The following is a 25,988-nucleotide window of genomic DNA, read 5'->3' as shown; positions in this document are numbered from 1 at the left end:
CGTGAAGCCTGATTCTCTGCTATGACATGCAGACTGATTCTCTGCTGACATGAAGCCAGATCCTCTGTTACGGGACCTCTCTCCTCTGCCTGGGTGCTGGGCCTAAATATATGACAATGGACTGTTGCACTGGTGGCTGACGTGAAGCCTGATTCTCTGCTATGACATGCAGACTGATTCTCTGCTGACATGAAGCCAGATCCTCTGTTACGGGACCTCTCTCCTCTGCCTGGGTGCTGGGCCTAAATATATGCCAATGGACTGTTGCAGTGGTGGCTGACGTGAAGCCTCATTCTCTGCTATGACATGCAGACTGATTCTCTGCTGACATGAAGCCAGATCCTCTGTTACGGGACCTCTCTCCTCTGCCTGGGTGCTGGGCCTAAATATATGACAATGGACTGTTACAGTGGTGGCTGACGTGAAGCCTGATTCTCTGCTATGACATGCAGACTGATTCTCTGCTGACATGAAGCCAGATTCTCTGTTACGGGACCTCTCTCCTCTGGCTGGGTGCCTGGGCCTAAATATATGACAATGGACTGTTACAGTGGTGGCTGACGTGAAGCCTGATTCTCTATGACATGCAGACTGATTCTCTGCTGACATGAAGCCAGATTCTCTGTTACGGGACCTCTCTCCTCTGCCTGGGTGCCTGGGCCTAAATATATGACAATGGACTGTTACAGTGGTGGCTGACGTGAAGCCTGATTCTCTGCTATTACATGCAGACTGATTCTCTGCTGACATGAAGCCAGATTCTCTGTTACAGGACCTCTCTCCTCTGCCTGGGTGCCTGGGCCTAAATATATGACAATGGACTGTTACAGTGGTGGCTGACGTGAAGCCTGATTCTCTGCTATGACATGCAGACTGATTCTCTGCTGACATGGAGCCAGATTGTCTGTTACGGGACCTCTCTCCTCTGCCTGGGTGCTGGGCCTAAATATATGCCAATGGACTGTTGCACTGGTGGCTGACGTGAAGCCTGATTCTCTGCTATGATATGAAGACTGATTCTCTGCTGACATGAAGCCAGATTGTCTGTTACGGGACCTCTCTCCTCTGCCTGGGTGCTGGGCCTAAATATATGCCAATGGACTGTTGCAGTGGTGGCTGACGTGAAGCCAGATTCTCTGCTATGGGACCTCTCTCCAATTGATATTGGTTAATTTTTATTTATTTTATTTTTATTTTAATTCATTTCCCTATCCACATTTGTTTGCATGAGATTTACCTACATGTTGCTGCCTTTTGCAGCCCTCTAGCCCTTTCCTGGGCTGTTTTACAGCCTTTTTAGTGCCGAAAAGTTCGAGTCCCCATTGACTTCAATGGGGTTCGGGACGAAGTTCGGATCGGGTTCGGATCCCGAACCCGAACATTTCCGGGAAGTTCGGCCGAACTTCTCGAACCCGAACATCCAGGTGTCCGCTCTACTCTACTCAGGACACCAATTCAAGTCTTCACTAAGTTCCCCAGCAAGAAATCAGACTTTTATTACAATCATCTGTATACCTGATTATCATATTTCATAGGATAACACCTTTACAACTCATTTGCCTTTGCTGTTAGAAATATCATGAACGTCTACTGGGGTAAAGACCCTAGGACCCCATTCAATCACATAAACACGCTGGTGTTGTTCATAACCCACAGTAGATAGTTGGACACATATTTAAGGTTTCTCTACATTTACATTGATGTGTTAATGTTCACCATATTGTTTTTATGTAGAAAATATAAATAAATAGTGTATTACATCTGTGAAATACTAAAATTGTCACAGTGGCTCTACCAACCCAAATCTATAGTTTAGGTGCACTCTCCACAACACACCCACTGTCGGTTCAATAGCAAGAATTATGAAATATAGAATTGTGTGTACCATATCGTATCATAATGGTGTGTACCATATCGGCAGTGAACACGAGAGCGGCTAGTAATTGACTGCAGTCTTCCATACTATTGGTATCGAACATTTGCCTCCATACAATTGACTACTTCAGCGCAATAGGAGCAATTTATACCATCTATGTACACGCTCGTCTCCTGTGGCTAAGTACTTAACCAAGGTGCATAAACGCCGGTTCTCCGCGGTCGATCAAAGCCACAGCTTCCGAACACGTGGGACGCCACTCCCATACAGCTCTACTCCGGCAGCAGAGGCGGTTCACAACTACAAGGATCGGTAACGTAAACTGTAAGTTTGTTACAACTGCATAGTAATTAATGTTCTTTTTGAACATCTGCTATAAATATATAAAGAATACTATGTTGTTGCCACAGAAGAGACTAATTGTCCCTAACATAGTATTGATATATCTACCAGTGGAACTATAAATTTTAACAGGTGTCATAAGCGCCAAATTGGACAACCGTTCACAGAAGAGCTATTAATTATCTCTGACACATTATCCATAGATATATATTAGTGGGACTACAAATTCCACAAAAGGTGTCATTAGCGCAATATCGGACATTTGTTCATCATTACTACTATCAGCTCGTCAAACATCAATTGAAGTGTTTTATTTATTTGATATCCACAACCATTATATTATGAAATACAATTATAATTATATTCATTTTTAATGTGTTGTTTGAATAATCATGGGCATTTGATTTTTCTGAAATATATTGCAGGTTTGCACCCTCACAGAATCATTGCTTTATTAATATGAAGCAGCAAATCATATGATCTATGGACATAATCAATTAATTACTGTGACAATCATGCTATACTGATTTAACTCTATTGTTATGGTTACATTAAGATAGATTTCATATTATATGTATTTTTAGGATTTTCTATCTTAATTTTGAAATTTTGGGATTTTTTCTATGTGTTAATCTTGGAATAAATTATTTATGCATGATCACATATTGGATGATTCTGTGCAACATCAGATAATTGAGTGCCCTCCAAATTCTATCTCTTATATATATATAAAAATGAGTTTCTGTCTGTCTGTCTAGACGTCTGTCTGTCTAGATGTTCTTTATGCGCGACCAAACGACTGGACCGATCTTCACCAAATTTGGCACATAGGTACATCAGGTGTCCAGGAATCTCAGCTCTCTAGGACTCACCGTTCCTGAAATATTCCCAAAATATGACCTGCATTAGCCAATAGAAGCCAGCAAGCCTTTCACTTAAATCCGAACTGCCATTTACACGGTCACATGTCCCTTATTAGCCAATAGAAGCTCGCAGGTCCTACTCCAGGTTGCCATAAAAACTGATCACAGGTTTTAGCAGTTCGCAGATCCTTAAATATTCAGTCATATGACGTATGACGGCACAACTACATTGCTACATGCATGGGGGGCAGGGGCCACGATTAAACGGACGGGCGCTATGGTGTTAAAAGGGACGGGCACTGTGGAGGTCATTGTTAAAGGGGCAGGCACTGCGGAGGTCTCTGTTAAAGCAGCGGGCACTGTGGAAGTCACTATTAAATGGGCGGGCACTGTGGAAGTCACTTTTAAAGGGACGGGCACTGTGGAGGTCACTGTTAAAGGGGTGGTCATTGTTAAAGGGGCAGGCACTGTAGAGGTCATTGGTAAAGGGGCAGGCACTGTGGAGGTCACTGTTAAAGTGGTGGGCACTGTGGAGGTCAATGTTAAAGGGTCAGACACTGTGGAGGTCACTGTTAAAGAAGCGGACACTTTGGAGGTCACTGTTAAAGGGTCGGGCACTGTAAAATGGGCGGGCAATGTGGAGGTCACTTTTAAAGGGGTGGGCACTGTGGAGGTCACTGTTAAAGGGGCAGGCAGTGCAGAGGTCACTGTTAAAGGGGCGGGCAGTGTGGAGGTCACTGTTAAAGGGGCGGGCACTGTGGAGGTCACTGTTAAAGGAGCGGGCACTGTGGAAATCACTGTTAAAGGGGCAGGCACAGTGAAGGTCACTGTTAAAAGAGTTGTCAATGTTAAAGGGGTGGGCACTGAGGAGGTCACTGCTAAAGGGGCAGGCACTGTTAAAGGGGCGAGCATTGTGGAGGTCACTGATAAAGGGTAGGTCACTGTTAAAGGGGCGGGCACTGTGGAGGTCACTGTTAAAAGGGCGGGTACTGTGAAGGTCAATGTTAAAAGGGGCAGTCACTGTTGAAGGGGCGGGCACTGTGAAGGTCACTGTTAAAGGGGCGGGCACTGTGGGGGTCAATGTCAATGGTGCGGCCACTGTGAAGGTCACTGTTAAAGGGGCAGACACTATGGAGGTCATTGTTAAAGGGGCGGGTACTGTAGAGGTAACTGTTAAAGGGGCAGGCACTGTGGAGGTCACTGTTAAAGGGGCAGGCACTGTGCAGGTCACTGTTAAAGATGCAGTCATTGTTAAAGGGGTGGGCACTGTGGAGGTCACTGCTAAAGGGGTGGGCACTGTGGAGGCCAATGTTACTGGGCCCGCCACTGTGAAGGTCAATGTTAAAGGGGCGGCCACTGTGGAGCTCACTGTTAAAGGGGTGGGCACTGTGGAGATTAATATTAAAGGGGCGGGCACTGTGGAGGTCATTGTTAAAGAGGCGGGCACTGTGGAGGTCATTGTTAAAGGGGCGGGTACTGTAGAGGTCACTGTTATGGGGATACTGTTGATATCTTTTTATGACACGCGGAAACATGAAATTAAATATCTGAAATGTACCCGTGCAAGGTTGGGTCTTGTCACGGCCTATGGTGTGCATAGTGACATTTTCCTTCACTTGGTTGCCCGTGACGACGTTTGGTGTTGTATGCATGTGGTGGCAGTGTCTCGGCCTTCTGGCTGATCCCCAGGACATGGTTGCCACGCATGCCGTTGCCCGCGGCAACAGGTGAAGTGTGTGTTTATGTGTGTACTTCCCCTTTAAGTGGCCGTCTTCCCTTGCCTTGTGTTGGAAGGGTTAACTTCCTTCCTAGTGTGTGTGCACTGGGTGTGTCTGTGTGTGGGTGTGGCTACATGGGCTATAAAGCCTCAGTTAAGATTAGTAGTCTGGGGGATACTCCAGCCTTGTTTGTTAGCTGGAGGCACCCTCCTGGTCCCTTATACCATCTGGGGCACCCTTGTGCTCATAAATGTTTATATGTGATGTTAAGTTGATGTTGTTTTCCTTTCATGTTAAATGCAGGAATGGATCTGGGTTCCTGTGTGTGTATGTGTGTTTGCTGTGTCCATTTATGTTTGGTCTGGACATCAGCTTGTGAGCACGGGATCCAGTCAGCAAGGCTGTGGCAGGTAGGTGTGAACAAGAGTAGTTCTCCTGTCATATCCATACGTCTGTTTATGTACCCCATCTCCTTGCAGCTTGGCCCGTGAGACTCCTGTTCCTCTGTGTCCAGAAGGAACAGGTCGTCTTACCCTGCTCCTTGTTCCAGGGCAATCCTGAGGGTGAGTAGGAATATTAGGTTCCGGTGTATGAGCCCTCCCACCATCAGGGTTGGCTCATATGGTTAGGAGTCAGGGTCAGGTTAGGGACGCGATAGGAGGTGACCTGCTCCCTAATTCTGTCGTCCTGGCCGAGCAGCCAATAACATCTTCTGGCATCGCACAGCTGAGGGTTTTCCCCATCCTCAGCCGTGACAGGTCTTTCTGCTAGTATTTTATAATTCTTGTATTATATCTGTAGCTCTGTTTCTTTATAAATCTGTATCCACCACTAGTGGCGCTAACTGTATATGGATTCAATAGGCACTCAATAGGAATTGTGTAAATTGTATGCAACTAGTTTCCCCCTAGTAATGGCTGTAGGTAGCCGGGATGACAGTGCCATGGCAAGCAGGGTACACCAAGGATTTGTACCGTGTGCCACGCCTATGCAGGTATGCTACTGCCAGAGACTATAAAACAAAATATCAGTAATATATTAAAACACATAATACGTCTGCTCTCCATCTACCCTAGAATTGACTCTTTGGTGGATAACCTCATATAAATAACATGCAGCCTCTTTGAAGACCACTAAGCAGTTTTATGTAATGCCAAGTTTCATGCTAATCTTAGTTATGGCTGCTGTACGGTCTCCAAAAGTCAAGGTTTTCGTCCTGCAGCTTTATCCTCTGATTATGTCTCATGCAGGAGATATCTGATCATTGTCTGAGGGATCTCTAACTGCTGGAGATGTTGCATCTTTTCCACTTGTCTCAACAGCTTCAAGATGGTTAGACGACACTGGGACATCAGAGACTTTGGATGTACTGTGAAGTGACAGCAGAGATAAATACGTTACCAGAAATATCATTACTGTATCATTCAAAAAATAGTTTTTGGTAAGATAAAAATTAAAGAGGTTTTCCAAGACTGATGGGTGGGGGTCTAACACCCAGGACCCCCCATTGATCAGCTGTTTGAGATCACACTGGCTCTCACAGTAGTGCCGCGGTTTTCTTGCAGCTTTCCCTAGGCCGTGGGATGTCACGATTATTAGTCACATGGGCTAGGTGCAGCTCAGCCCAACTGAAGTAAATGGGGCTGAGCTGCAATACCAAGCACAGCCGTTATCAAATGGTTGGCGCTGTGCTTGGCAGGATGAGAGCCGGTGCCTTCTCAGGGGGACCCGGATGTCAGGCCCTGATCGATCAGATACTGATGACCTATCCAGAGGATAGGCCATCAGAAGAAAAGTCTCAGAAGTTAATAGTACTACCTCTGCTTTGCCTGGTGATCCAGTGCTGGTGCTCTGTTGGTCTTCAAGTCTGTGTTTGCAGCATGTGACTGCTTCAGCCAATCAGCTGCTGCAGCGATCGCATGCTCACCACTCAGCACTGCGCCGAGATGCCAGCACTACAGCCATCGATTGGCTGCAGCAGTCACATGCTGATTACTTGTAAACAAGGACTGGGAAGACCATGATGCCATGGACAGCACTATGTGAAGTTCAAGGGTCTCTAGGACCCGAACGTGGCTTTTTGTACACCTCTCTGACTATTTTTTATATAAAACACAAATTTTATTGATTACTCTTTAAAAACTTCCTTGGAACTCTTGACCAAATAAGATAACAATTCCTCAGAGTTAGAGAGGTAGGGATGTGTATTTTTCATTTCAGTTGTATCAGTATTTCCGATACACTCTATTCTGGCGGGGTGCCTGATGATTTCTCAGGTCATTTCCCCTTTTCCTTTCGGTAGTTTCTATCTATACACCAGCTGTGTATTTAGCTGTGTATTAGCTTCCCTTCTAGGGTCCTTGCCTCTCCAATTCTGAACTAAAAACTATGCCTGCATCCCTACATGTTTCGCCGTGGTATCGGCGTCTTCAGGGGATGGCGTGCAGGTTGTAAGGACACACAGCCCATAGCCGGGGCAAATATACTATATGAGCAGCCGCACAAGGGGCCCAAACGCATGTAAGTGACTGAACTAATGAATCTCATGGCTTCCAGCTGTTGCTGGATTGTTGGAGAGATATAAGGGGGCAGCACTTATCATTGGTGATCAAAGGGGCACTTTGCTGTCTGTGACCGCCATTGCCCCATAGACAAATCTGGAAGAAATTACCCCTTATACTCCTTCTATTCCTACCACAAACCCTGAATTGGTGCATGCCTAAATTGGATTTGTCATCATACTATGCTGCTCGAATATGTAAGGGGCGCATATAATGGGATCAGGTCTACTCGCCTAATAGTCCAAATAGCACAAAAAATACTTAGTCATTCTGCTAGAAAGAACAATCAAAGAATATATAGTTTAGGTGTGCGTTGTATTCGAGAGGGGAACACTCCCCCTACCTCCCCTCGCTCCTCTCATCGGTGATTGATATCTGGCTTTTGTATATCTGTGTCCACAGCAGTCCAGGATGAGTACACTGAATGGGGAGCTGACTGATCCTCTTTAAAGGGCACTTGTCCCTAATTTGTACCTATGAAACTGGCTGCCACACCTTCTCCACTTTGATTGACAAGGCCAGGCAGTGAAATATCATCATATATGGTCCTTTCCATGAAAGTAATAGCGTGTGGCTATTGCAGTGAGAGCAGAGCCTCTAGGTGTAATGGAAACGCCCCCACTGCTCTTAAAGGCTTATTTGCATATATTAAAACACACTTTTCTCAGCAATGCAGGCACATATGAACATGGGATCAACACAGATGCCTGCAGCTGCCAAGTGCCCATGTAACAGGTCATCAATTTTCATAGATAGAAATCTGCTGACAGATGCCCTTTAAATGGGTTGACTGACGGGCTGTTTTCACATTGTGTATGTAGTGTACAATTAATGTATTCACCGGGTATTCAATATACTGTGGAATCCGTTAAATGCATGTGTCTGAGGTTTTGGTCAGGAAATTCTCCTGATGGAAACGTTGGGCAAACACAGCAGACACAGAAAGGGGCCTTATTTAAAAAATCCACCCCCAGTCAGTAACGTCTACCTACCTAGTACATCTGCTGCCACTTCCGCTGCCAATGCTCCGAACCTATCTTCTTGGCTGCAGCAATGACATGCCCATATACACTGCAGCCAATCACTGGCCTCAGCATTCACATAGAGTATACAGGAACGTCATCTCTGCAGCCTAACCAACAAAGCCCGGCAGGGAGCATTGGAACGTCAGATCTGAGGATAAAATCAGTCAATATACATTCTTTTATTATTTTATGACAATTGCTGGATGGGGGGATTTTTTTATATAACTCTAAAAACCCCTTTAAAGTGTTTTTTCCACACATAATGCCATAACCTCTAGAAACCACAATTATGGCATACGTTCTGGACCCCTTAAAAGCATATACTGTATTTACTTCAGAACACTACTTACTGCTTAAATAGAAAAATAAAAATATCATAGATCTCAGAATATGGCGACATAAAAAGTTCTATTATTGTGCATATTTGTACTCATCCACAAAATAACGTTGTGTATGTCAAACTACAAAAAAAATGTATATGGTCACCCGCCTTCCAAAAATCATAATGCCATATGTACCTCAAAATTAAAAGGGAAAAATTAGTGTTATGGGTTTTTGATTGTGGTGACACAAAAAACTGAACATATTTTTTATTCTGCAATTGTTGTAAAACCTTAAAAAAGCTTGGCATCACCAAAATCATACTGACCCAGAGAATAAATGATTTAGGGTATAGTGCACAGAGAATGCCGTAAAAAAAATTGCAGAATTTCTCTTGTTTTCTAACCCCTCGCAAAAAATAAAAAATAAATAAGATCTATATGTACCCAAGATTGTTCCCTTAACCTTTTCCCAACTGCCCAAAGTAAATTTACATCAGGGGTTTGGGTATTTAAATATGGGGCTGGCTCCCAACCGCAGTTGGCGCCAATCTAAAGCCTGGCCTTACTACATGACAAACTACTATAAGGTTTTTCTGACACAGTTTATCATTCAGCTTTATACCTGAGTAGTTAAAGTCCTTGCCTCTAATGTAGAAGGTTGTGAATTCAAATCCCAGTAGAAACTATTCAGAAATAGAGGGTAAATTGGATTTAAATACACTGACTCCAGCATCGCACACAAGGTATTTGGCCAAACACTGCGATGTGCCGAGCATGCTCGCTCAACACTAATAACCACCTTTCTATTGAAATTGGTGTAAGTTCTCCCCAACCTTCACCAATCTCACTTTTACGACATGTCTGACTGCAATTATATCTGCATTTATTTATATCCGCATTGTATATAATTCGGGGGGGGGGGTTACTATCCTTATGGAGAACACCTACTAGAAGGCATAAGAAGTCTTATAGGCCACGCAATGCTCCTTCGGATTCTGGGAAGATATGCAAATTTGCTCCCCAACATCTGGTGGCATCTTTCTTTTCTTTTTGGAAAGAGAGCTAATGTTTATATCTTTTTTTTTCTCCAATAATACAGAGGAGCACTGCATGGCCTATAAGATTACACCCATCACATAGAGAAATAGTATCCTTGAATCCTGAAAAAGACCTCTTAACCAGTTAAGCCAGTTCTCTGCTCTGCACTGATGAGGGGCAATCACCTCGAAACAGCTGTCTGCAGATGAGGTACTGGCTTAGCTATCATCAAAGTTCTATATCAAAGCCTGTTTAAAAGGTCAATCATTGGATAGGATAGCTACCTTAAATCTGGTGACATCATAGACTGAGCTTTCTTTTCTTTTTGGAGAGAAGGCTAATTTGTGTAGCATTGCACACGGACAGTTATACTGTATATGTTTCCAGATAAAATTGATATAAATATGTAACAGTTCCGAGATTCTTTACCTCAACTTCAACAATTACCTTTATTTCTTGCCAGAAGTTCCATTGCCTCATGATTGGGGAATGACTTAGAAATATGGATATCAGGCAAATAGACATTGGCTCCAAAATCAACAAGTAATTTCACAAATGATGTCCTACATCCATGCTTGAGGCACACATCTAGTACTGTTTTAGGGCATTTTATCCTTTTCAGAAGTTTCTCATCAGTGCAGTTGTAGTCTGGGTCAGCCCCATAAAGAAGCAGGATTCTAAAACACTCCAAGTGCCCATAGACAGCTGAGAGGTACAATGGTCCTGTAGTTGTTGCAATATTTGTAGTCAGGTTGGGTAACTTGCATTTCACATTAGGTTCTGCGCCATAATCTAACAGTTCTCGTAAGATACTAGTATTGCCTTCCCTGGCAGCATTCAGTACTGGAGTACAGTTGTTATAAATGCTTCCTGAAGGACAAGCTCCAGCTTTGAGTAATTCTCTGACACAGTCAAAATGGCCACCACTAACTGCAGTGAATAATGGGGTTTGGGCTTTCACATCCAAGATGTCCACTTCTGCCCCATTAGCCAGAAGAATCTTTAAGCATTCTAAAGAGCCTTTGGAGGCAGCCAAGCGAAGAGGGGTCACTGGAACACCCCAACCACTCTGACTGTTGACCAATTTCTTATATTTGTCTTCTGAAAGTAGACTTGATAAATATTCAGGGTTATCCATTGTAACTGCCATATGTAGTTCACGGTGCTCTACAGCTGCCCCCTCATCTTCTTCTCCTTTTCTTAGGAGAGAAAACATCTTTGTGATATCCATGACACTCATCTTCAGACATCTGCAGATTACCATTTTCAGTGCAAACCAATCTTAGATGTTAAAGCTGTAAAAGCAGAGCAGAAACAGAATGTGAATATTTGGAGCTAAATTTCTCAACATTACAGTTTTTCAGGATATCATGTTTTCATTCACTACACATATTAAAGTGGTATTCCCATTCTATCAACAGGATATACCGAAATTGTCTAATAGATGCGGGTCCCACCTTGTACCCCATCCTGCCTGTTGAATGTGCCACTGTGAATGAAGGGGTGGTTGCACTTGCATGACTCTCTACATTCACTTCTATGGGACTCAGGAAGTGTAACCACCTCTGCATTCAGAGTGGTGAATGCAACAGGCTTGATGGGGGTCGGAGAGCCCCTTCTCTGGAGACAAGTGCTAGTGCCAGAGATGGGAATAACGCAGTAGCAAGTTAATGAAGCAATAGTCAGCTCAGCTTTAAAGTGCAGGGTTCCAACAACATAGCCTTCATAGTGTAGGATTTAACAACAAGAAAGGAAGGACCACCAGCAATCCAGGTAAAATCGGCCACTGCAACACAATCAAATCTGTCTCCAAAATATACTACGAGGACAGTAAGAGAACTCTACAAGTCTCAGTCATTTTTCACGGTGCTCATATCTGATAACCTTAAAGAGGACCTTTCACTAGAATAAAAAATATAAACTAACTATACAGACATGGAGAGCGGCGCAAAGGGATCTCCCTGCACCTACTGTTATACCTGGGTGCCGCTCCGTTCTCCCGGTATAGCCTCCGGTATCTTCATATGTTAGGCTCCACCCAGTGGAACCTGCCAGCGTCTCCTTCTCCCAGGCTGTAGCGCTGGCCAATCGCAAACTCTCAGGCTTTGAGCTGAGCGCTGCGATTGGCCAGCGCTACAGCCTGGGAGAAGGAGACGCCGGCAGGTTCCACTGAGTGGAGCCTAACTATGAAGATACCGGAGGCTATACCGGGAGAACGGAGCGGCATCCAGGTATAACAGTAAGTGCAGGGAGATCCCTGGGCGCCGCTCTACATGCCTGTATAGTTAGTTTAGATTTTTTATTATAGTGAAAGGTCCTCTTTAAACATTCATATTCTAAATTCAGTGATACAATCTATAAGATCCATTGGGACGTATTTGGGACAAATACAGTGCTGTGTCCCTCCAGTGAACTTATGATGTCTCATAGAGACATGTTAGAAGTTCTCAACTGTAAAAGTCGGTGGTGTGTGTCCACCCCTCTCCCATGACTCTTGGGCAGTGTGATGCTCTACGGTGTGCAGCAGCCTCTCCCTTCTAGCTGTCAGTGGGGGGTCTTTATAGCTGGGTGGATTCTAGAAATGGCCATTACATACATTTTGGCAGATCCTGTTGCTAAACACTGAAGTATATAGGGGAATCCATCACTGGCTGTTGGAGGAAACAAGGATGGATTGGATTTCACCATACCCAAGCACTGGAGAAACTCGCTACCACTGGTGTTTGGCTACAGCGTATCCCCCTTTTATCATGTTTATCAGATCCTAACTATTTTATATCTATGATCAGCTAAAATTCTCTAGATCCCAGAGACTGGGCAACTATTGTTTTCCTATCTTTGGATTTGCTACATGCATGAGCAATCATGTCTAATATATAAAGTATTGCTTGACCAGTGTCTTGCCACATTGTCTGTTACACTCCACTCATTTTACCTTGAGAAGAAGACTTGAACAATCAGACTGGTGTCTAGGGATGTGCTGCTTGTGGTTGTGAGGCAGTTTATCCGTAGTAACTATTCTGTCTTGTGAGAGTCAGCAGATGACTTCATAATAGATTGGAACTTTGCTGATAACAGAGAGAAGGAGAATCTGCTTGGAAGGAGCCTCTTGCCATTCTCCGCCAAAGCTTGAATTGTTAATCTAAGGGAATATGTAGGTGAATGTGCAGGAAACTCTTCATGGTTCATGTTACTAGGCCATTCACACCCTAGTCTGTTAAATTAAAGGGACTGTCTCATAAACTCTGTTTATATGTCCTTTTAGAAGTATGCCCTGCCCATAAGTCCTATTAGAACCTCAACCCCAATGGCAGCTATTTCTCCTGCCAGACATTTGCACACTCAGTGCATGTTTATTTAAACACGGAAAATAGAACAAGAAGCTGCCAGATATCTCTATAACTCCTGCAGGAAGCAAAAGATTGAACATGTTGGAACCCAACATGCCCAATCCTTGTTTCCCCCAACATCTACCCCCTACAAATTAGTAAGTCGGCCAATTCTGCCAAAATCTTAAGGTTTAACCAACTTTTATCTCATGGGTATGTCCAACTTTAGTCAAGAGTAGTCATTACATATTTTTAGAAAGACGTAGTCAATAAAGGAAACACATTTCTCTACTAATTAATAACAGTGCTGAAACTATTATACCTGTATTTATTGATGTCTTCTACTGACAGTCTAATGGACAGTTATAAAGCCATCTGATATTATATAATACCAAGACCTATTGATGGGTTGTTAGAATGAAAAATATATTTAAAAAATCCTAGCTCATGACATCTAATGATACTAACAAAGCAGAGGTAAAGTTGGAGGGTTTTTCTGTAGTTAGCTAAGAACGATTATAGGAAGATATGTTACGTCTTATACTTCTATATACAATCTTGGATCGCCTCTATTGATCTTCATGGTTAGTGAAGCTAATTAGTTCAATAGGTTACATAGTTAAAATGTAACACAGGTTATTATTATTTTTACTATTATTATTACACTTGCACAATTACAACTCATTCTCAAATACTACAGCATTGTAATTACAATATAATTAATAAGTCTTTCAATAATTCTAGAAATATGAAACATATACATTTTGGTTGCCAGTGCCAGTCTATACAGTACTGCTCTAGTGACCTGTAGAATAAAATACATGGCGCTGATTACATTTCATTTAAGCCACTAGATAGATATAGAACGTTCTCACAGGTCTCTCAGACAAAGATGCGATGAAACCCTCAAGGTGACCATCTGGTGATCATTGTATCTTACCTTTATAAGCCGTGGAATGACTCAATACAATTCTCCCGGCTGATTTAACATCATGATGCCAACTATACGTGTTCTCCTATTACTAAGAAGGACCCAACAATTACCCAAGCAAGTGTGGGACTGTGACTGGGAGTGATTAAAATACACTTTCAACAAATGGATAAGGACTGAGCTAAAAATACCACTAGAGAGGCTCTGCTTGCCATGTCCATTCTTGGAGAGCTGACCTCCCTGGATGGGTAAATATAGAGAGGGGCTTGGCAGGTGCTCATTTGTTTTAGTGCTAGGATCTACACGGGGAGACCAGGGGCAGGGTGACAGGCATTGTTGTAAACCCCTTCTCTTACACACAGCTGATTTCACCTACATTGCAGTACACAGACCTAATGTATAAGCTTTCACAGATGCTATGCTGTTGTGAGATGGCACTGGTACAGTATTCAGATGTACGGCACAACAAGAACCATACAAGTGCGAGCAGTCAGTGATGGACTGGGGTACATGGGGCCCACTAGAGGGACCCCGCTCTAAACGGAACATGTACATTACATGTGCACTGTAAACTCTGCTGTTGTCCTGGCACACAGAGGACTTTTCATCACAATCGGATTGGTATCTTGTAAAATAACCCAAAAAAGTGTTATAATTCTCAACAGCAACTTATTCACAAAACTGTCCCTCTAAGATCCTTTCATGTGCCAATCCTAGGTACAGCTACTGGTTGTATTAGCCTTTGATATCCCATTTTTATCCATCCATCTTTGTTCCTTGTCACTTCTTTGGTGTTTGCTCTAATGATATACTTAATGCATTGTTATTTATTATACTCACTTATATAGTGCTGCTACACTCCACAACACTTTACAGACATTAGTATTACGCTGTCCCCAATGGGGTTCACCATCTAAGTTCCCTATCAGTATGTCTTTGGAGTATGGGAGGAAACCGGAGGACCCGGTGGAAACCCACGCAAACACGAGGAGAACATACAAACTCCATGCAGATGTTGTCCTTGGTCGGATTCAAACCCAGGACCCCAGTGCTGCAAAGCACCAGTTCTAACCATTGAGCCACCCAGATATGTGTGTATTCTATCACTTTAAAGTTTGATTTGCGCAAAAATTGCGCTTAGAAGTTTGTTCAGGAAAGGTCCGGAGTGCTGGGTAGTCTGCAGATTTCATTTCTTCACAAAGCACTATCTTTTGTATGTAGCAGACACAGCGATCGCGCCGCCTCCTTCATTGATCCCGCTCAGATGCCACATTCATCACTGATTGAGGTATCTGATGTTACAATTGAGGTATTTCACCTTATCCATTTGCTTGCAGAGAGGCCGTCGCAGCCATCCTGATTGAAGACACTGCGTGAAATCTTGCGCAGCGACATGACGTCATCACGCTGGCTGGACACAGTGACATCATAACGCTGGCGCGGTGACATTATGCGATTTCTCGCAGTATCTTTAATCAAGATGGCAGCGACGGCCTATCCATAAGCAAATGGATGAGGTAAGTATGTATTTTTTTTGTACTGCCATTTCAATAAAAATAGATTCATTACCATAAAACACAAGGAAATTCGGTTTTGTGGTGAATCAAATTTTTTCTGAAACTCGGATCGAAGTTAATTCGTTTGGCTTCGCTTTGCTCAACATCCCGTTCATCAGTCACGTGGCCTGGGCGCAGCTCAGTCCTATTCAAGTGAACGGGGCTGAACTGCAATATCAAGCACGGTCACTATACAATGTACTGCTCCGAGATTGGTAAGCTGCGAGGAGGTATTGCGCCGCTCACCGGAGCTCCGGTAAGTGCCACTTCTTCATCAAATAGCTGATCGGTGGGGGTCCCAGGTGTCGGACCCCCACTAATCAGATACTGATGACCTATCCTGAGGATTGGTCATCTGTTAAAAAAGTCGTAACACCATGAAGAGATTATTACCCCTGGCCCAAATGCGTCCTCAGAGTAACTGCTGAACTTTGGTCATATTTACTCGACATAAGTAGATTATTACGGTTGCTCATTATTGGTGCATTGGACACAAAAGTGGCTGTTGTAACCATAACGTTTATTTGCTGTAAGATATCATTTATAATATTATTATATGGCAAATAAGGAAACGGACCATTATCTGGATACGGTAATACTGGGCACTATGCCCTTAGGCCAGGCCATGTTGTATCTGCTGCTGCCACCTGTGAGGTTTGTCGGGAACAGCAGAGCGGCTTCTGTGACTGCTGAATGTCACTTGGAAAGATCTGATAGCCAGAGAGGGACACAGCTGTTATCTTCTTCAGCTAGCCTGGGACACGGACAATTGTCACTGTGACCAAACTGGTTCTGCATACCAAGCACTTTACAAATTGTGATAACAGAGTCTTGTAATATATCAGTTGGTCTTATTTATAGGACATTTCTAGCTTTAAGTATTTGTGCAGACACCATGTTTTGCCGTCAGTTGGCAGTATCTAGATGTATACTGCACAGTCTCCATAGACTTCTATGGCGCAGACACAGGGGTTGGACTGGTCATTGACTCTACAGCAACAAGTATAGGGTGCTATGTACTACTATAGGACTGTAGGTGTAAGAATAGTCTTCCATATCTCACTATAGGACTTTCTCTATACATAGTTATGTATAGAGAAAGCCCTATAGTTTAATATGGAAGACTATGGATTTTCCTACTATATATGAAGTGACTGGGCTCCATATAACATGGCAGTGCTATAGAGTGGAGTTATAAGGGATGAGCAGCTCCATCCTATTGTCCTAAAGGGGTATTCCAATGTGACCAGGGCTGTTTGTTGACTCCACCTATACTTGTGCTAGCCCTACCTGCTGTCAATTCAGACCCACCTAAAATGTGAGGACACTAGTGATGAGCGAACTTCTGTTTTCAAGTTCGGCGTACAAAGTTCGGGTTATCTAAGAATTCTGTTATGGATTCCACTACCACGGATCATAACCTATAATGGAATTCTTAGATAACCCGAATACGCTTGTACGCTGAACAAGAAGTTTGCTCATCGCCAGAGGCCACTTTATTGTTTTTTCTCCAGAAGTTCCCAATCTAGCCCTGGGCAGACATATGCCAAATCCGCATCCTTTTTGCATATGTCTGGCTGTTTTTTTCTACTGTAATGAAAAACATGGGCTACAGAACTTTTATACAGTATATGCTTGGATCCATCTGAAAAGAACACAACAGCTGCCACATGCACAGTATAGCGGCGGCGCAGTGTAATTACAGCTTCCTCGCCCACTGACTTGTGTACTGGGGGAAGGCTACAGGAACAGCTAACGGGCCTACAGCTTATTACAGGACACACCGAGAAGACTCCTTTATATATTTCTCAGTTTTAATTGTAATACGAGATAAAATAGGACAAAGGAAAGGATTTATCTAGCATTCATTTCTAGGTTTAGTGTTCCTTTAACCACTTCAACCCTGCTAGCTAAAACCCCCTTAATGACCAGGCCACTTTTTACACTTCTGCACTACACTACTTTCACCGTTTATTGCTCGGTCACACAACTTACCACCCAAATTAATTTTACCTCCTTTTCTTCTCACTAATAGAGCTTTCATTTGGTGGTATTTCATTGCTGCTGACATTTTTACTTTTTTTGTTATTAATCGAAATTTAACGATTTTTTTGCAATAAAATTACATTTTTCACTTTAAGTTGTAAAATTTTGCAAAAAAAACGACATCCATATATAAATTTTTCGCTAAATTTATTGTTATACATGTCTTTGATTAAAAAAAAAAATGTTTGGGTAAAAAAAAAAATGGTTTGGGTAAAAGTTATAGCGTTTACAAACTATGGTACAAAAATGTGAATTTCCGCTTTTTGAAACAGCTCTGACTTTCTGAGCACCTGTCATGTTTCCCGAGGTTCTACAATGCCCAGACAGTAGAAACACCCCACAAATGACCCCATTTCAGAAAGTAGACACCCTAAGGTATTCACTGATGGGCATAGTGAGTTCATAGAACTTTTTATTTTTTGTCACAAGTTAGCGGAAAATGATGATTTATTTTTTATTTTATTTTTTTCTTACAAAGTCTCATATTCCACTAACTTGTGACAAAAAATAAAAAATTCTAGGAACTCGCCATGCCCCTCACGGAATACCCTGAGGTGTGTTCTTTCCAAAATGGGGTCACTTGTGGGGTAGTTATACTGCCCTGGCATTTTAGGGGCCCATATGCGTGAGAAGTAGTTTGAAATCAAAATCTGTAAAAAATGGCTGGTGAAATCCTAAAGGTGCTCTTTGGAATGTGTGCCCCTTTGCCCACCTAGGCTGCAAAAAAGTGTCACACATCTGGTATCGCCGTACTCAGGAGAAGTTGGGGAATGTGTTTTGGGGTGTCATTTTACATATACCCATGCTGGGTGAGATAAATATCTTGGTCAAATGCCAACTTTGTATAAAAAAATGGGAAATGTTGTCTTTTGCCAAGATATTTCTCTCACCCAGCATGGGTATATGTAAAATGACACCCCAAAACACATTCCCCAACTTCTCCTAAGTACGGCGATACCAGATGTCTGACACTTTTTTGCAGCCTAGGTGGGCAAAGGGGCACACATTCCAAAGAGCACCTTTAGGATTTCACCAGCCATTTTTTACAGATTTTGATTTCAAACTACTTCTCACGCATATGGGCCCCTAAATTGCCAGGGCAGTATAACTACCCCACAAGTGACCCCATTTTGGAAAGAAGACACCCCAAGGTATTCCGTGAGGGTCATGGCGAGTTCCTAGAATTTTTTATTTTTATGTCACAAGTAAGTGGAATATGAGACTTCGTAAGAAAAAAAAAAAATTAATAATCATTTTCCGCTAACTTGTGACAAAAAATAAAAAATTCTAGGAACTCGCCATGCCCCTCATGGGATACCTTGGGGTGTCTTCTTTCCAAAATGGGGTCACTTGTGGGGTAGTTATACTGCCCTGGCATTTTAGGGGCCCATATGCGTGAGAAGTAGTTTGAAATCAAAATCTGTAAAAAATGGCTGGTGAAATCCTAAAGGTGCTCTTTGGAATGTGTGCCCCTTTGCCCACCTAGGCTGCAAAAAAGTGTCAGACATCTGGTATCGCCGTACTTAGGAGAAGTTGGGGAATGTGTTTTGGGGTGTCATTTTACATATACCCATGCTGGGTGAGAGAAATATCTTGGCAAAAGACAACATTTCCCATTTTTTTATACAAAGTTGGCATTTGACCAAGATATTTATCTCACCCAGCATGGGTATATGTAAAATGACACCCCAAAACACATTGCCCAACTTCCCCTGAGTACGGCGATACCAGATGTGTGACCCTTTTTTGCAGCCTAGATGCGCAAAGCGGCCCAAATTCCTTTTAGGAGGGCATTTTTAGACATTTGGATCTAAGACTTCTTCTCATGCTTTCGGGCCCCTAAAATGCCAGGGCAGTATAAATACCCCACATGTGACCCCATTTTGGAAAGAAGACACCCCAAGGTATTCAATGAGGGGCATGGCGAGTTCATAGAAATATTTTTTTTTTGGCACAAGTTAGCGGAAATTGATTTTTTATTTTTTTTTCTCACAAAGTCTCCCTTTCCGCTAACTTGGGACAAAAATTTCTATCTTTCATGGACTCAATATGCCCCTCACGGAATACCTTGGGGTGTCTTCTTTCCGAAATGGGGTCACATGTGGGGTATTTATACTGCCCTGGCATTTTAGGGGCCCGAAAGCGTGAGAAGAAGTCTGGAATATAAATGTCTAAAAAATTTTATGCATTTGGATTCCGTGAGGGGTATGGTGAGTTCATGTGAGATTTTATTTTTTGACACAAGTTAGTGGAATATGAGACTTTGTAAGAAAAATAAAATAAAAATAAAATATCTATTTCCGCTAACTTGTGCCAAAAAAAATGTCTAAATGGAGCCTGACAGGGGGGTGATCAGGGAGTCTATATGGGGTGATCACCCCCCTGTCATTGATCACCCCCCTGTAAGGCTCCATTCAGACGTCCGTATGTGTTTTGCAGATCCGATCCATGTATCTGTGGATCCGTAAAAATCATACGGACGGCTGAACGGAGCCTGGCGGGGGGTGATCAATGACAGGGGGGTGATTAGGGAGTGTATATGAGGTGATCACCCCCCTGTCATTGATCACCCCCCTGTCCATTCAGTCGTCCGTATGATTTTTACGGATCCACGGATACATGGATCGGATCCGCAAAACACATACGGACGTCTGAATGGAGCCTTACAGGGGGGGTGATCAATGACAGGGGGGTGATCAGGGAATCTATATGGGTGATCACCCCCCTGTAAGGCTCCATTCAGACGTGTTTAATTGTTTTGCGGATCCGATCCATGTATCCGTGGATCCGTAAAAATCATACGGACGTCTGAACGGAGCCTGACAGGGGGGGGGTGATCAATGACAGGGGGGTGATCAGGGAATCAATATGGGTGATCACCCGCCTGTCATTGATCACCCCCCTGTAAGGCTCCATTCAGACGTCCGTATGTGTTTTGTGGATCCGATCCATGTATCCGTAAAAATCATACGGGCGTCTGAACGGAGCCTGACAGGGGGGTGATCAGGGAGTCTATATGGGGTGATCAGGGGTTCATAAGGGGTTAATAAGTGACGGGGGGGTAGTGTAGTGGTGTTTTGTGGTACTTTACACAGCTACCTGTGTCCTCTGGTGGTCGATCCAAACAAAAGGGACCACCAGAGGACCAGGTAGCAGGTATATTAGATGCTATCAAAACAGCGTCTAATATACCTGTTAGGGGTTAAAAAAATCGCATCTCCAGCCTGCCAGCGAACGATCGCCGCTGGCAGGCTGGAGATCCTGTCTCTTACCTTCCGTTCCTGTGTGCGCGCGTTCACAGGAAGTCACGGCTCTCGCGAGATGACGCGTATATGCGTCACTCTGCGCAGAGCTGCCGCCTCCGGACCGCAGATCTGCGTTAGGCGGTTAAAGTGTAAAGGCCTCTTTACACTGCCTGAACATTGGGCAGATCATTGCTAACAAGCATTCCTAGCGACGCTCGTGAGCAATGATCTACCTGTTGAAAGATGCCATTCATTGGGTAATTGGAACTTTATGAGGTCCCCGAACTCATCCTTTGCTGTCGGCAAACATTCGTTCTGTATTGGGATGAGCGATGGCGTTAGTAATCCCTTCTCCCCATACAATGGAGGAGATCGCTGCATATAAATGCTTTTCTCTCCTCCAGGGATGAGCTGGCAATTGGCAGGAAGGAACACAGTGTAATGGGCTTTAATTATCGTTTTAAGTTATTTTTAATACAGTGTAGGGACAGGGATGTTCTCGTAATATACTTATTTAGGGAAAGATGTTTCTTTGTACTAGAAAACAGGGTGTAAAGAGTCTCCCGAGTGCTAAGGAGAGTCTGTCTTTGGTGTTCTACTGAGCGCTAAAGATGCCTGTGTGTAGCATACAGAGGCTTCCAGTCCCTGCCTTCCTATATATGCCTATCCCTGCCTAACCTCTGCCCAGTCTTTTCCTTGTGCCTCTCTCTTAGCGGAGGGAAGTGAGCTGGGATTATGACGGTAAGTGTACAGTAAGGCCCCATTCAAACGTCCGCAAAAGGGTCTGCACCTGTTCCGCAATTTTGCAGAACGGGTGCGGACCCATTCTATGGGCCCGGACGTGAAGCAGAGGGCACACTATGTGCTCTCAGCTTCCGCATTTGCAGAGCCCGGCCCCGAACTTCAGGTCCGCAGCTCCGAAAAAGATAGAACATGTCCTATTCTTGTCCGCAGCTGCGGACAATAGGCATTTCTATAGGGGGTGCCGGCCCGGTGTGTTGCGGATCCGCAATTTGTGGGTCCGCAACACACCACGGACGTGTGAATGGACCCTAAGACAACACTTTAATAGTCAGTGCAGAACACTGCCGCCCTGCTGCTCTCCCTATTTTCTCAGGGTGTCTCTTAGCAGACAAGTGTGCTGCGCTGCTGTACACTTACTGTCAATGCTAAGGGCTGGCAGTCCCAGTCCCCACTCTGTTCCCTAGTTAAACCAGCAGAGCTGCAAGAGGTTAGCGCTGGCAGAAAGTCAGGCAGGGACACAGCAGAAATAGTGCACATATAGAATGGAGCAGTATCTAGAGCTCCCAATTTTCCAGTCTGTTGTTCTATAACTGTCAACAATTACTGTACCTTTTAACAGAATGAAGCGGGCTCCCTTGCATGTAGTTCTGACAGTGTTCCTTCTCGCCTGCTTGTCAGTGAAGGAGACTGGTACATTTATATGCAGCGATCTCCTCCACAGTATGGGGAGCAGTGATCACTATGCCATCGCTCCTCCCCATACATAATCATTGTTGCTGGCAGAATTATGCTGTTTAGCACGATCTGCTGCTGGCTAACGATGATTTAGGTGACGGCATGAAAGATCCAATTCATCGGGTATTCGGCGGAACCTTTACACCGGCAGATCATTGCTAACGAGCGTTCCTACAAATGATTGCTGGCGATGATCTGCCCTATATACCCTTTAGGGTATATAAACTATTGACAGATCTAACACTGGAGACATTTTAGTAAATCACCCCAAAAGAAATCACAAGTTTATTTTTAAAAGTGCCAAAAATGTATTTTTGCTAAGAAAGGACAGACAACTGAATGCATTTAGGATCGCACAGTGGAGGATCAGAACAGACGTCCAGCACAATGCATTTACAGCAGACAAACTTCATGTATAGACATCAAAGAAGCAAACATTTATCTAGGATCAGCTTTTAGGATTTTGAAAACCTCTAATCTACTAGAGATAGGACACGCACCAAGACAACAGAGTCCCTCTCTTTTTATTGACTCAATAACATTTGTATAACAAGCACAGGGCACTGATATCCTTACTTAATGGACCTGAACTTCATTGTATTACGGTCCCTTCCTTGATATACTCTTAGGCTACTTTCACACTGGCGTTTCTGGGTCCGCTTGTGAGATCCGTTTCAGGGCTCCCAAAACGGATCAGTTCAGCCCCAATGCATTCTGAATGGATGAGGATCCGTTCAGAATGCATCAGTTTGGCTGCGTTTGGTCTCTGTTGCGTTTTTTAGACTGTCACTAGAAGTTTCACTGACACAATATGGTGCAATTAAAAACGGATCCATCCCCCATTGACTTTCAATGTAAGTCAAGACGGATCCGTTTTGACTTAGACTTTTTTTTTTTTGAATGAATAATGCAAACGGATCCGTTATGAACGGATACAAGCGTTTGCATTATTGGTGCGGATCTGTCTGTGCAGATACAAGACGGATCCGCACCAAACGCGAGTGTGAAAGTAGCCTTAGCAGTACTGTAGAGTAGTCCAGCCAATACGTATTTATACAGGGCGGCAATTAACCCCTTAATGCTTTGCTATGATTGAGTTTGGCAAAGTAGTGCTTAGTGCCTTCTGCCCTGCTACGGGGTCCACTTCTGCAAACGCTCCTTAGTGGGCATAGACAAGTAACAAGAGGCCTATATGGATGGTTGCATGTTATCCACAGATACTTGAGAGATCTGTAGTTAAAACATTTGTGCGTCGCAATTTCCAGTGAGGTTTCTGCAACAGACCAATTCTGGCTGAAATTGGTATAAAAGGGCTGTAAGATATTACAATGTTTCCCAGAAGCAGCGCCACACCTGTAATACCAAGCACAGCCTATACAGAAGAGAGGTGTTATGTCTGTTTTCTTTTTAAATTCTGCGCATAAAACTCCAATAAGATTTTAAAAAGAACATGCCAACACAAAATGCAATGCAATGTACAGGCAGCATGTTATAGAGCAGGAGATGCTGAGCAGATTCATACATCGTTTTGTGGGAACAGATTTATTGAAGTTTGTACACAGAGGCCGTCTTATCGGTGATTGATAGGAATAGCTGACAGTTACTGATAGCTGTTCACGGAGACTGACAAGTTCAGAAAAAGCAGAGCGTTACATATATAAAATTACAGGGTTTATTGAATCTTCCCACAAAACTATTTATCAATCTGCTCAGCTCCTCCAGCTCTATACCCTGCTGCCTGCACTGCATAGGTCCTCTTTAAAATATAGATATAAAGCTTTTCAGTAGGGCAGATAATGTACAATATATATATTACACACACACACATTTAGTATGTATTATTGCCAGATAGTTTATAGACAGTCCAACATGACTATACAAGTGGAGGACAGTTTTCTCGGAGTTGGTATTAGTTTTTTCAGTTCCTAAAGTGATATAATTCACCCATATACATACATGTAGTTAGGATCTGTGCTGTATAATGCGCAAGTCATGTACCAATGGAGTACATTAAAGGCTATGGACACCTTTGCATCAATTTTTAGTTGTTGTTGTTAAATTGCATTTATTATGCAGTAAATATAATTTTTGCAATCGTCTTAATGAAAGATTATGCTCCATTTGCCTTCTGCAGCCTGCAAGTGTTCCCATCTATTGTAGGCTGCTCAGTCCCATTCATTGTAAAATCCATCATACAAGCTCACTAATGGCCGAGTCTAACCCTTATCTCTGGTCTTCTGAACTATATTTCAAACTGATATTTACATGTATTTTACCTGGTAAAGATGTCCGCTTGAAAGGTCGTTGTTCCATGACAATAACTTATCGCCCTATCCTGTGTCTGATTAGCAGGGATCTGACCACTGGGAGTCCTGCATTGCCCCTGTTTGAACAGATATGCACAAACGCTGCCATTCCATTTTACTCTATGGGGCGGCCAGAGATAACCAGGTGCTTATACTCGGCTATCTTGAATGGGCTGGCAGCACACATACGTTCCATTCAAATAAAGGAACACAGGTCCTTATTCGAGTGATTGGCAGAACTCCCAGTGTTCTGACTCCTGCAGTTCCCATATCCAGATGAAAGTGTGTGATAAGTTGTTGCAATGAGACAACCCCTTCAAAGAGACCACAGAGTAGGGCTATAGAATGTGCTTTCAGTCATGTCTCAAGGCCTATTTAAAGGGTCGAACATTGACTTATAGCAGGCATGCTCAACCTGCGGCCCTCCAGCTGTTGCAAAACTACAACTCCCAGCATGCCCAAACAGCCTACAGCAGGGCATTGTGGGAGTTGTAGTTCTACAACAGCTGGAGGGCCGCAGGTTGAGCATGCCTGACTTCTAGGATAGCTGCCTTACATCTAGTGGCATTAGAGGCGGAGCTTGTTAAGAGCTCATTTGCATGCCTTCCCTCCCAGAGGAGCATGTATGGCCTATAAAGGTCCATTCACACGTCCGTAGCATGTTTTGCGGATCCGCAAAACACGGACACCGGCAATGTGCTTTCCGCATTTTGCGGACCGCCCATCACCGCCACTAATAGAATATGCCTATTCTTGCGGACAAGAATAGGACATGTTCTATTTTTTTTCGGGAATGAAATTGTGGACCCATAGAAATCAATGGGTCCGCAATTCCGTTCCGCAAAATGCGGAACTAAATTGCGGACGTGTGAATGGGGCCTAAGTCTCCTCACACAGATTAAGGTGCTCTCTCTCTAAGGAGAGTTAGTTCCCCCCTGACCTGGACACAGGCCTCTCGCCTAGTTAAGCCAGTACTCTCTGCTCTGCACTGATGAGGGGCAATCACCCTGAAACAGCTGTCTGCAGATGAGGTGCTGGCTTGTTTAATATCCAAGTCATATCTCAAGGCTTATTTTAAGAGCTGAACATTGCCTTCTAGGATAGATGCCTTACATCTGGTGGCATTAGAGGCGGAGCTTGTTAAGAGCTCATTTGCATCCATTCCCTTTCCAGAATTTCAGAGGAGCATGCATGGCCTATAGGTCTACTCATGCCGACTGAGGCGCCCTCTCCGCAAGGAGAGATAGTACCCCCCAAACTATGAAAAGGAAAAAAGGCCTGAGAAGTCCGCTGTGTATGGACATGCTGACTGCAGAAGACAAACAGTTGAATGTTTTTAATGAAAAGCAA

The 25,988-nt window shown here is 43.6% G+C and overlaps 1 protein-coding gene across 1 annotated transcript; it reads right to left on the bottom strand.

Annotated features, from left to right (window-relative positions):
- Positions 1–5,441: 5,441 nt before the first annotated feature.
- ASB12 (ankyrin repeat and SOCS box containing 12) lies at positions 5,442–14,136 on the bottom strand. Its single transcript, XM_044268387.1, has 3 exons — positions 14,016–14,136; positions 10,194–11,041; positions 5,442–6,168 (listed from the first exon to the last, which is right to left on the bottom strand). The coding sequence occupies exons 2-3, from the start codon at positions 11,008–11,010 to the stop codon at positions 6,035–6,037; spliced, it is 951 nt and encodes a 316-aa protein (XP_044124322.1). The 5' UTR covers positions 11,011–11,041; positions 14,016–14,136; the 3' UTR covers positions 5,442–6,034.
- Positions 14,137–25,988: the final 11,852 nt, after the last annotated feature.

This window comes from Bufo gargarizans, chromosome 9 (assembly GCF_014858855.1).
Source record: "Bufo gargarizans isolate SCDJY-AF-19 chromosome 9, ASM1485885v1, whole genome shotgun sequence".
Lineage (NCBI taxonomy): Eukaryota > Metazoa > Chordata > Amphibia > Anura > Bufonidae > Bufo > Bufo gargarizans.
This window is presented reverse-complemented; position numbering and strand designations above follow the sequence as displayed.